Here is a 13272-nt window from a genome sequence, read left to right as displayed (position 1 = left end):
TGGCTACTACCAAGGCTTCCCTAAATTTTTCCTATGACCTTGAACATCTCTTCCTTTTGTTCTACACTTTCTCCCTACAAATAAGCCTTCCTGAAACAGAAGCCTGGTTATTACGGCTTGGCAACCCAGCACTTTGCTGCTTACAGCCCTTTCACAACAAATTACTTAGAAACTTGGGGCCCACACCTGCCTTAAGCTGCACACACATCCCTCTTCAAAGAAACCACTCACTCTAATCTACAGCTGCCTGTAACCTGTAGTACCTCTCCTTTCATCACAGTTCTGCAGCATATCTGAATGTGTTTGACGTGTATGCACACTAAGGCAAGCGGGGTCTTCTAAGGAAACTTTGAGGGAAAAATATCCCTGACTTGCCATGTTAACCCCATGCAGGCCTTGGCATACATGAGCACGCCTATTCTAAAGTCAGATATTTTGTAGGAAAACATAAGTTGATGAACAACAGCTTACATAACCCAAGCCTGCCAATCACAATACAGACTACCAACACTGTGCCCCTAGAAACCAATTCCTCTTTCCAGACATACAACAGGCAGGGTTTTGGGGGGAGGAGAGTGACCAAACTCTTTTGAACTGCATGCTTGCTCAGGACCTACAGCTCCTTCTAGAAACATCTATTTTGTACTCTCTCTTCTTTTCTGGATAGATCCTTTGCTAGTCTGCATTTTGTGCATTTTTACTCAATTCTCTGAAGAAAACACTAAGGATCTACAAACACTCCACGCAGAGAGAGAAGACAAGTAATAATCCTACAGAATTTTCTTGGCTCGCCAGAGAGATCTGACATTTGCCATCTTAACTCTTTTTAATTCATATCTGATCAACTACAAATTCCTGTCAGTTCATCTTCAGGCAGACCTGTTTCCTTCTCTCTAGTTTTCTCAGTTATCATGATTCATTTTACTATTTGTGGAGACAAAGTGGGACTGCTTAAGAGTTCTTTCTAGATTACATCATAAAGAGCCCTCTGGGAGAAACCCAGCATCAACACGGAATCCCCTCAGCTTCCTATGGAATTCCCCATTGTTGCTGCTTGTTAGAAAAAAAAAGAATTGATGTTTAATAGTAATGGAAGGGGCTGGAACTTAAACAATCCTAGAAATAGTTGACAGTAAGTCAGAATGCTTGACACTGAAGTATATTTTAATTCCTAGTTTTAGGTCCTCTCCTACACTCCCTCTACCAAAAAGAAAGGGTGTACAAACATGGGAAGTTTGTTTTTAGGACACTACAGTTCACCAAATCTAGGGTACATCCAACACCTCTTTTCCCCAGTCCGCTATTGATACACATTTCACTCACACTTCTCATCAAATTACCTATGATGGTTAATTTTCATTGACAACTTGGGTGGATTCAGAATCCATCAAAAAGACACACTTCTAAGTATGTCTGTGGTATCTTTGCCATGGATATTTAACTACATATTAAAGACACACCCTGAAAATGGAGGCAGTACTGCCTCAAAGGCTGAGGTGCCAGACAAGATAGTAGATGAAAGGGGGGCACAGGAGAACGGGAGAACAGAGTGGCAGCAGTCATCTCTATCTGTTGCAGACACAATCAAACCAACCACCTCACAATCTGCCTGCCCCATCATAATGATTACCCCCTTTAAACAATAGAGCAAAATAATCTTTTCCTTGCTTGAATTGCTTCTTGTCATGCACGTTGGTCACAGTAATGAATTAAAATCTAACACACTGTTACCCAGACCAGTCAATCATCTTCTCTCTGAAATCTCTCTTTATAGAGTAAGGTCCAAAAGTCCTCAGCACAGATACATGACACTGATCATTAATGTTCTATTTACACACACACACACACACACACACACACACACACACACACACACACACACACCTGTACTGTATACCTGTCCTACCTCTCTAAAAGCACAGCTCTGGCATCTGCCAGGAATAGTCCTGGAACCTTATGATAAATACTGACACAAAACATACAAGGGCAGCCTCTGCTTTGCCTGACATTCTCTGGGTAACTCAGCCTCTGCACCCTCTTTTCTCATAAGACAACTCTACTACAATCAATCGTCCTGTAGACTCAATTCCAGGATTATTTCATGCTGAGCTCTGTTGTGTGCCCCCCCACACACACACAACCTTGTGTGCACTGTCACGGTGCCCATTCAAAGAAAAAGGAAAAAGTGTGAATAAATAACATAAATATTACAGCAGAAAAATAAAAATAAATGACATCAGCTTTTGGTTCCCTTGTTTGTCTTACTGCTTCAAATCTATTACTGTCTTCTCTCGAAAGGATTTCAAAAGCAGTGACTCTGATAGCCAGCCTACTACCCTGCAGGTTCTTAGACACAGATGCCAAAAGCAAGACTACAATGCACAGTGCAGAATCTTTTTTGAAAAACTCGTCTGCAGCTCAGTGTTAGTCCCCAAAGCACACATTCCTTAATGAGCAGATCAAACAAGACTACAAATGCATTATCAGACACCAAACATCAAATTAATATTAATGGTAAAAGCAACAATAATTTCCTTTTAAAGTAGTTGACTGATGTGGAGAAATAGTCAAACCAGTTGATGTGCAGCCAGAATTCTATATTTTTCATCAGGAAAACAATTCACCAGCAATGACAAATAACAATAGAGCCACTAAAACTACCTGTCATGTGTCTAATGAAGACAGATTCTCTGGCTACCACATATAATATGTAATATCCAAAAGCACTGCTGTAATTCATAGCTAATTAGTGTCTCGCCTTTATGAGAGGTGTCATGGCCCTAAGTCTCGTTTCTGATCTCCTCAGACCTCACAAGATCCGACAACCATGCATAGATCACAACAACCCAATTAGCACCCACCCCAACCTTGGGCTGCTGCTTCCTAGGGCTGTCCCAGCCTCAATAAATCATTCTCCCTCATGAAGCTCTTCTGTGACAGCTGCAAGCAAGCCTTTGCTGCCCAAGGAATAAACACAATACTTGTAAAGAAAAGTTATGCGAGAAAGATGGCAATAGAAAGGGTATATTGTTTGCCTTCCTTTAATGGTATAGAAGTCAGCAAAATTGAAGCCCATCAATTCTGACTGATTAGAAAGACAACAGCACTAAGAAATAAATCCATGACTGATGCATCTGATGCTCCTTAGTGATAATCAACCATCAGCAATTGGAGTGTTTGTTTGTTTATTGTATGTAGATCTATTGAAGCCCTTTTTCCTTCCATTTTTTTTCAATGCGTAGCCTTCCTTCTCACTAATAAGAGAATTTTCCTTTCAGCAAAATATAATCAGATGCACTTACTTTATCCCCTGTGAATACACAGCAATCAGATAATTTGTAAGACTCTAAATTGTCTCACTTCTTTGAAAAAGAATCTATAATGATTTGCCGGTCCCCAAAAGCAGTTCTACAGCACTTCTTAAGTCCATAAGCAAACTCTGGAGGATTCACAGCTCACAGCAGCCAATATCCTTGTAATTCTCTTCTAAGCCAGTAAAGCTGTTTTGTCCCATAATACTCCTTGTAGAGAATGTTTTGAATAGTCACTATAGCCTCAGCATTATTCAAAGATATGTATGAGTCATGAGACTCTATTTCCAGTTTGTATTCCCTGTGGAAATATTTCTCTATATCTTATGCTAATTGGAAGCATTTAATCTAGCTTTTCATAAACATCTACAACCAAATTGGATATATAGATAACCAAGAAACACAAATAAACAAATATAGATTCATTTAAACAAGAAATATTCTTATAGCTCTTTTTATTAAGTATCTAGATTTTAAAAAGATTTGATTTTCCTCCCATGAAAATGGTCTCATGGAAATATTAAATATTTATCTGCAGAGATTTGCAGTGCATCATTCTTTACAATAGCAAAATAATTGAAAATAACAATGAATAAAGCACAAAATAAGTCAAATAATATAGTTCCCCTCATACAAATGGAAAGTTCTGTGGCTTCTAAAATGGTAGTATAGAATAAGTTCTAAAGAGCATGTAGAAATATTCACAGGATAGTGCAAGTAAGAGGTAAGAGAAAATAAGGCTGACATATCACACACTTGTAATTATGGGTGTCTAAATGTTTATATATGTATGTATGTGTGTGTGTGTGTATATATATATATATATGCTTGTGTTAAATATAGGCATACATAGGTATATAGTTCACTGATTATAAGATAATCTCTGTTTTATTTCCTGTGCACAGAATGTGCAAGCATAAGTATGTATACATAAATAAATATATGTCAGTCATAGAAGGGAGCCAATAGGAAGAGCTTTGCAGCATTAAAAACTAGTAGCATTGTAGACTTTGTTCTTTTAAAACTTACTCTGTTTCTACAGATTAGTTTCATAACCAGAACGAAAGCTATTGAATGAAATATTGACTTCCATCACTTGGATTTACACAGGTAAAAGATAAAAGGATTTACCTTTTAGGGTGTCTATTATGAGTGACCAATGTCAATATTATATAACATTCTTACTAGTGTTTCAGCAGCATCTCGAAAATCAGGGATGATTGCATTTAGATACATCTCAAGAATAAAAATCAAAACATCACTTTCATCCTCTTTTCCATAGAGTTGAGCAACATCAAGTTGGGTCTCATCTGATTCTAGAATGTCATATTAATTCAGTGACAGAATCATCAGAGCCAACGCAAAACCTGTATCTGATTCACTGACTTTGAATCCTCCCATCTTTGGCACCACAGGTTTGTGGAAAGATAAGGGTATCAATTGTGCATAACCAGTCCATGGTTCCTGTCCAAATTCCTAAAAGGTGGGTTCAGTGTACCTTGTGAAAGAAATCACAACTTCTAGTGTGCCAAGAGGACATCTTGAGTCACACAACATTGGGATTAACATTAAACAGATATGAAAGCATTTGTTCCCCACTCCAAAAACATTTAATGTACCCAGAGAAATATAATACATGCTTAAAAAGATGATAATGAAAAAGAAAAAGACATGTACTAGACATATAAAGATCTAAACAAGGTAAGAGCGAGAAAGTCCCACACTTAGAGGTGGGTTGGTGTGGCAACTCTAAACAAGGATACTCTGCATTGTTGCAAATGTATTGGAGCACATGTCAACAGTCATGCATGTCTATAGTTCTGAAGGCGCTTCTCAAGTCCCCTATGCTGTTTTCCTAGGGCAGTGCAGTTATGTGTTTTGTCTTAAACTGTATATGACAGCATTATGCACCTGGTAGGTTTAGTAACTACATTTTCCTTCAGCATTTCTATTTTTTTCTATTTATCAGATAAAGGCAAGGGAAAGAAGAAGGGGAAAAGGGGTGAGAACGGACACAGCATTTTTACGAATCAGTCTTTGTAATAGCGCAATATTTGCTTCTTTGTAATCATTTCTTCAAAAGGATACTTAGGTAATGTGAAACACAATCCCACAATGCCTGGGCTTTCATTTCGTATCTACAGTTCACATATTGGGAAGTGTTTCTAGAAATGTCTAGCCATGGGGGTGAGAGGGTTTGTCTAATTTTGATGTTATTCCTGAGGTTCGGTAGGTTTAGTTTTGGTGAAATTGTGACTAAAATAAATCAGGAAAATTTGACATTAGCATATTCAGATACACAGAGTAAATTCATGACCTCAAACTTTCAAATCACAAGGGATAATTCCCATACCTGAGAGGGAGAAGTCACCCTTCTGGCTCTCACTCTCTCTGATTAGAAAGGCGCCCGTCTGGTTTTCTGAATACAGAAGTTGCTTTTCTGCATCTGCTCTTTTGATTGCTCCGAAAAACCACCTAAAAAAAGAGAGAGAGAGACATGAACCTCAATTAGCCAATCAGAGTTCATTTTATAAAGAACAAGAGAGAACACTCCAACATCATAAACATTTGATATTCTTCAGTGAATTCATCACACACATAAAGGGTGGCATTTTGGTATTGAGAGGATTTTTCAGAATGTTGGGAATCTACCCCAGGATTACTAATAAAAATTTAAAGCAGAAATCTGGTTAATGCCTGCTCCATACCCTTCCTCACTATTAATTCCCTCTGAGATCTTGTGCTTGTATAAGCATGGACACCTCACGTTAACATCACCACTACCATAAAACATTCCACCACATTTAAAGTGGGATCGATTAAAATGATTTTCACCATTCCTTAATATTTTTTCCTATTTCCATCACTGCCAAATCCCATGACAATATAGAATTATTTCTTATGCTTATGGGAAATTTATTAACATAATCAAAACTTTGATCAGTGAAAAAAGGACTTCTGCCTAACAATAAGTTCTCTGTGTTCTCTCTCTCTCTCTCTCTCTCTCTCTCTCTCTCTTTCTCTCTCTCTCTCACACACACACACACACACACACACAGACACACGCACACACACACACGCACACACTCACATATAAGTCAAATACTAAACACACAAGCTTATGAATATGGTCAAATCAAGAATTACAGAGATCTTCAAACTCACACAGTCAGTATAATCTAAACACAATTGTTGAAATTCAAACCCAAACAAGCAAATTAGTGCTAAGGATGAATAATTCAGTGAATGACATTGGTACCATTAAAAGTTAATCAAAATGATACATATATGCTGCCTTCAGAATATACAATAATTTCACAAGGAGCTCTAATAGAAAAGGTTGAATTTTAAATTTTTCTGAGGATACTGACCCAGAAAAATAACAACAAAAAAATCTACAGAAAAGATAAGCAACACTAGTGAAGAAAATCTGATAATATTTTGAACATTTATTACATACAACACACCTTAAGTTTTAGTTCCAAAAATGTACTATAAGATTAAATTAAAACACAAGACACAAACCTTTGAAAATATTTGCAGAGTACATAACCCAAATATGACTGATATTCAGATTGTATGGTGGAGTCAATAAGCTATAAAAAGTAAAACAGGAAAACTGGCAAAGAGTATAAGTGGGCAACTCACAGAAATAGAAAGCTCGAGAAACTAATAAAAATAAACAGCATAGCCAATGCCTATCCATAACTAGGTATTATTTATAAAACTACAATGAAACATAGACACGTACTTTACGACTGAACAACTTCAATCCTCCTATTGTTAGGCGTTGGAGAAGATACTGAACATCTGTGCAAGTGTGGTAGCAATATAATTTGATATGGCCCACTCAGAGGCCAATCCAGCATCAGCTGGCAGTTCTGGGTATTTTGTGCTGCTCAGATTCATGTCCTAATTGTGTTACAAGCTCAACGATATGCAACCAGAAAATTTGCTGAAGAATTTTATCACTGGCACATGGAAGGCAAGTGCAGGGCATGTAGTTCAGTGATACAATGTTTGCTTGACACATTGTGAGGCCTGGGTTCATCCTCAGCTCCATAAAAAGAAAAGAAAGAAAAAACCAAGCTGAAACAAAAGACAGAGCCTAAATATCCATCACAAGGAATAAACAACAAAGAAATCATAAGGGTGCAAAAAAGAGTCTAATAACAATTCACGACACTGCGATATCATTTATATAAAACTTAAGCACATTTTCAAAACTGTACATATTTTTAAAAATATGTACAAGCTTATTAAAAACAAATAGGTAAAATTGCCAAGCAGTTCCGGAAATGGTAAAAAAAAAAGTCACCAGCTATTTCCAGCAAAGAAGCAACAGAAATGAAATATACTGCTCGGCTTTGTGCATTTTCCTAACTCAAAGGAAACTCATTGATCATGCATCAATTTATCTAGCAAGTTACATTATTAAAAATGATGATGTCTCCTATATTTTATTCTCATGTATAAATACTCCATTATATAAGTTTTATGTGCATATATTGCATTTGTATTTGCGATAATTGCCCATGAATGATGTGCATCTTCTGTGCGAGATACATACAAGCCAGCCATTTGTGTAAATCCAATGATTAAGGATAAGACAATCTTCATTTGTAGAGAAACTATTTACTAATTTTCAGAACTTCTGTCTCAGCAATTCTGGACTTTCCTACATAGATCCAATTTAAGGGTTTGATTCAAAGTATCTGTTTATGTCATACTTAGACTTTTGCTTGGCTCTACTCCCATCAGGAAGAGAAAAACATAAAAAAAAGTTATTCTCAGCTCACGGCCACATTATAATGCCATCCTTCACACGCCAAGATGACGTACCTGCTGGTTGTTATCTTTAAAGCATGCGATATTGTCGAGCCTAACAGGGAAACAGTAACTCATCCTGCCCTTTGCCCCTGTGTAAATTCTTCCTTAATTTGAGGTTGAAGCTCCTGCCATGTCTGTTGCTGTCATTGGCTCTGACTTTTAGAGACCTAGTTGGCACCATTCTAGAAGGACATGAATACTTCAGGCCTGGCTGTTCACCAAAGTATTTCAATCATCATCTAATCTGCTGTTCTTTTGGGCAGTGAAAAAACAGTGAGGGTTAAGAAAAGATCTAAACATCATAAGTCATAGGAAGTGCCACAGAGAGTCATGTAGGTATGATCCTCTAAGTGTGGTCTCTAGTCCAAGAATATCAGCTTTACATGGAACCATTAAAATGGGAAATCTCAGGCCTCAGGCCTGACCTACTCATGCAGACAATCCAGGGCTATGGTCGAGCAGTCAGGAGCATAAGAAACCTTCCAGGTGAATGTAGAATTTGTACAAGATGCATAAAAACAAGCCAGAGTTTGACACTTAGCTGTGAAAAGGAGTTATTCAGTAAAATGACACCCTATACATACAAACTCATATGCTTTATTGATACTTAACAAAAACAATGCTTTTATTATACCATAACATATGGTATCCAAAAGAAGAAACCTTTGGTAACCTGGATACTGGGAGAAAAAAGTGCTTCCTTAAGATTAAAATAAAGAAAATAAATGCCTGTTGTGGAAATAAATATATTATCAAAGCCTGAAATATGTTTTACAAATAGTTGTCAGGCATCTATCATACTGACATGGAAATACCTGGATCCGAGTGTTGGATTAAAATGCTAAAGTACAGGATATAGGGATGTTATATTTGTTAATATATTTAAAACCAGTATGTGTGTGTGTGTGTGTGTGTGTGTGTGTGTACATGTATTCAGATGTGTACACATCTCTAAGATTAGTGAGTCATGATGAACATAATGACAAGGAACTTTAGTTTTCACTCTGTATCCTTCTTTACGCTGTGAAGATTTGTAGGAAGATGTAATTGCAGAACAATTTAACATCTGATATATTCAATATAAGTCACTTAAGAATACACATAAAAATCTATGGGTTACCAGGTCAAGATTCAAAATGTTGACCATAAAAACTGATACAAGAAAAATACCAGTGGAATCAGAGAGAGGGAGCTACAGATGAACAGACAAACTGATGGGATGTGTCAAACAGGGTGTCAAACCTTAATAACTCCAGGAGCATCTCAGAAGCCCAGTCAGCCACTTAAGAATGACAGCATGGTCAGGAGATGGTGGTGCATGCCTTTAGTCCCAGCACTTGAGAAACAGAGAGAAGTGGATCTCTAAGTTCAAGGCCAGCCTAGTCTACAAAGTGAGTTCCAGGATAGCCAGGATTGTTACACTGAGAAACCCTTTCTCAAAAGGGCACACACACACACACACACACACACACACACACACACACACGCACATGCACATGCACACACACACACACCACAGTGAGAGGGAGAGGGGGAGGGAGGGGGAGAGAGGGGGGAGGGAGGGAGGAAGGGAGGGAGGGAGGAAGGGGGAGAGAGAGAGAGAGAGAGAGAGAGAGAGAGAGAGAGAGAGAGAGAATGGCAGCAGCACCGCAGTAGGAAATTCACTTAACCCCTTATGCTTCAACTTTATCATTTGTGAGTAGGAATTATAGCAATGACCTTGCACTTACTGTGAGAATAAAATAAATCACATGTGTAAGATCTTGCTGTCCAGGCATGGTCATGCTAAGTAGCTCTGATGAGAACTAAATGAAGAGAAAAATTGTATGTGTGCTTTGGATATTCTAGATTTGAAGTCATGACAGGACTGTGGTTAACATGGGAGCTGAATCTTCTATCTCTAATTATCCCAAGTGACCATTTATGTTCTCCTTGACAAATGCCATCTTATTAATTCAAAAATACTAATGAAATCTGCATTATGATTTGTAAGTGATCATATATGGAAAAAAGAGACAGCATTAAGAAAAATAAAGAGGCCGGAGACATCGTTCCATGGGTCAGAGTACTTGTTTTACAAGCATGAAGATGTGAGTTCAAGTCTCTAGAACCTACATAAATATCTGGATGTGACAGTGCTGCTCAGGGCAGAGACAGGACAATGTCTGGGGATAGTTGGCTGCCAGCCTACTTCCAGAGAGAGACCCTATCTCAAGGAATAAAACAGCTTATGTACCCACGCTATTGTATACACCACACACACCATTCACAAACCAACATACACTTCTAAAAAAAAGCAGTATTAAAGAATATCACATGGAAATATGTTAAATAATATCACATCTAAATATTATCATTATAAATCAAATTTATGCCACTATGAAAAGAACAAGCAAATAGTCATATTACAGTCACTAAGAGCTCATTATTTCGTGTACTAGAGTCTGAACTGCAGCATCAACTGGTAAAAATTGGTATCTAGGTCACTTAGAATTCTGAACAGATGTATATAATTCCCTCCTACACTTTAAAGTGAAGTGCCACTATCAGTAAACGCTGAGTACAGTTGATAGAAGTTGACCTCTAATATCTTACACTACGCCCCTGCGAGCTAAGGCAACTGGCTTCCAAATACCATAGGCAGTTCCTCAAGGTGAGAGAGGAACTATGTCTCATGAGCAAACAAGGAAAGGAAAGTACAGGTCAACTTAGCAAACAGGGTCCCTAAGTGGAAAGTAGGTTAGAACAACACAACAGTGGAATTGGGGTTAGGATATCACATCGTCATCATCCTCTATCATGATCCACTTTAATGAATAAAACCAACTACTGTCTCGTACCAGTGTGGCTCAGGAGGTGTCAGTGGCACTGTTACAAAATGCCTACAGTCTGCAGGGCACACACATTCGTATCCAGTCACCTATCATAACTAAACAAAAGCATTCCACATAGAGTAACCTGAAGCTACTGTGGTTGCATAACTCTGTATCATCCACCTGCATCTGTTTCAATAACACTGCCAGGAAGGCCTCTGTCCAGTTCCTGTTCCAACTAATCAAGCCCTGCCCCTTCCAAGAATTCTTCCTTGGTTCAATGTCCCCTTGGCTCAGGGTCAGCTACTGCTGCCTCTACACCTTTTCACATGGCATAATCACAACAAAGAGAAAATGGTAATTTCAAGGAGATTGTTGTTCATTCTTTGCTTTTCGCTCATCACAACCTTTCTCTTAGTCCCCACAGAGATCACTGCAGTATGGCGCCATCTCTTCTTTTTAATAAAGGTCATGATTACCTCGTCATCATATGCAGGATCCAAGCACAGGTGTCATGAGTCTTATATATGGCCTCTGTTTGCCTGTCTTTCAGGCTTACCTCACTGAATCTAACCTTTGAAAATATGACCGGCTACATCTCACCACATGGACAAGGTATTGTTTGGTGAGTTGGTTGTTTGGTTTTGATTGAACTAGCTGTCTCGTGAAGACTTCTTATGAAATAAAGCATACTGAAGTGGAATGTCATGTCTTTGAGCATGTGGACATTAGCCACTCGTCAACTTGCCCCACCTACATCTGCCTAAATGGACACTTAGACTTACTTCTCCCACATTCCTACAGTATTCAGAGAATGCACTTCAGCTTTGACACAAAGCATGAGAAATTAGTGTGCCAGTTTTTAATTGTTTATTTTAGGTAATTCACTTGTTGCTGAAGACCTCTCTAGGCCAAGGACCACATATGATACCTTCACAGATCTTTGATGGCAAATACTGCCAATATGTCCTCTGGAGATCTTAACAAAATTCTTGATAAAACAAATGATGTGTTGAACTTTGGCATGGCATTTATAGTCATGTTGATTCTGAACACTGAACTTTAGATAACGTGTTTTTATGTTATTCAGTGCCTGTTGAATATCTTACAGCATAAGATGTCTGTGTGCTAGAAGCCAGCTGTGGTGCAGTTCTGACGTTAATAAGCCTTAGAGCATATCTTCCTATCTGACCTCGTTTTTTTTTCAAGAGAGAGAGAGAGAGAGAGAGAGAGAGAGAGAGAGAGAGAGAGAGAGAGAGAGAGAGAGAGAAGCTTTGTTCGGGAACATAAAGATAAAAAAAAATAAGGTTGACTTCTCCACCCTTTAAAACAAAAGCCAATTGACAGCCCATATGTAAGGAATGTTGATCACTCAAGGTTAGTATTTGAGGTAGGACTTTTAGTCACATTAGAAACTAGGAAGTTCATTCTTGGATCACTTGATAAAGCATTTCTCAGTGCTCTCGCACACCTGAACAGTCAGTGCGAAGGGGAAATTTTGGAGGAACTAAACTGTGTTTCCTCATTGGAGGAGGTGAATGAATGTTTTTTAAAGAATCTTGTTATTACCTTAGCCCACTTCCCTCATAGATTTGCAAGAACATGTGACTCATCACAGAATTCACCATGGGAGAAAGTACAGAGAATGCAACAAGGTTCAGAGAAATAACTCATCTCAAAACATGATGTCATTTCAGAATGTCCCTATTTGTATAAAAGGATATGAAGAATGTTGCTTAGTCTGTGAAATAACATATAAGGAAGTGTTAGTCTATGAAATAACATACAAACGAGTATACATCAGTCATCAGTTCAAAATGAAATGTAAATTCCAATGTGTCTGCTTAGTTTTTATATAGGTGTGGTCCTGTTTATCGAAGAAACTGGAAGAATAGGTCAAAAGCATTAATTGCTAGTTTTTTCCTCTTGTTCCACAAAGGTCAAAGGCAACGGACCTTAGGGTGTTCCAGCAATGCATTATTTCAACAATTATCACAAATGTTTATCCTCATAGCCTCTCTTAACCTTTTCATAGCAGTATGATGCTTATTTCTTCTCATGAGAAAAAAACCAAGAATTTTTAGAGACATGCCTGTGTTTGTAAATACATATGTGTTTGTGTGTGTGAGTGTGTGTGTGTGTATACATATACATATATATATATATGGAGTTGCATTATGTTCACTTGTGTGGGCACATGTGTGTACAGATGCACAGACATGTGTGTGTGCACACAGAGAACAGATTTTGACATCAGGTGTTTCCCTTGACTGCTCTCTAACCTATACATTGAGCTGGCAATACACTGAGCATTGCTG

General features: G+C 38.1%; 1 protein-coding gene across 1 annotated transcript in view; it reads right to left on the bottom strand.

The window, feature by feature from the left end:
• Nucleotides 1-13272, bottom strand: part of Frk (fyn-related Src family tyrosine kinase) — a 105625-nt gene that overhangs the window by 56141 nt on the left and 36212 nt on the right. Inside the window, exon 2 of the mRNA NM_024368.2 lies at nt 5665-5786. Within this exon, the coding sequence (NP_077344.1) occupies nt 5665-5786 (122 nt within the window). The remainder of the gene's footprint in view (nt 1-5664; nt 5787-13272) is intronic.

Source organism: Rattus norvegicus, chromosome 20 (genome assembly GCF_036323735.1).
Source record: "Rattus norvegicus strain BN/NHsdMcwi chromosome 20, GRCr8, whole genome shotgun sequence".
Lineage (NCBI taxonomy): Eukaryota > Metazoa > Chordata > Mammalia > Rodentia > Muridae > Rattus > Rattus norvegicus.
Note: the sequence above shows the minus strand (reverse complement) of the source record. Positions and strands in the feature narration are given on the sequence as shown.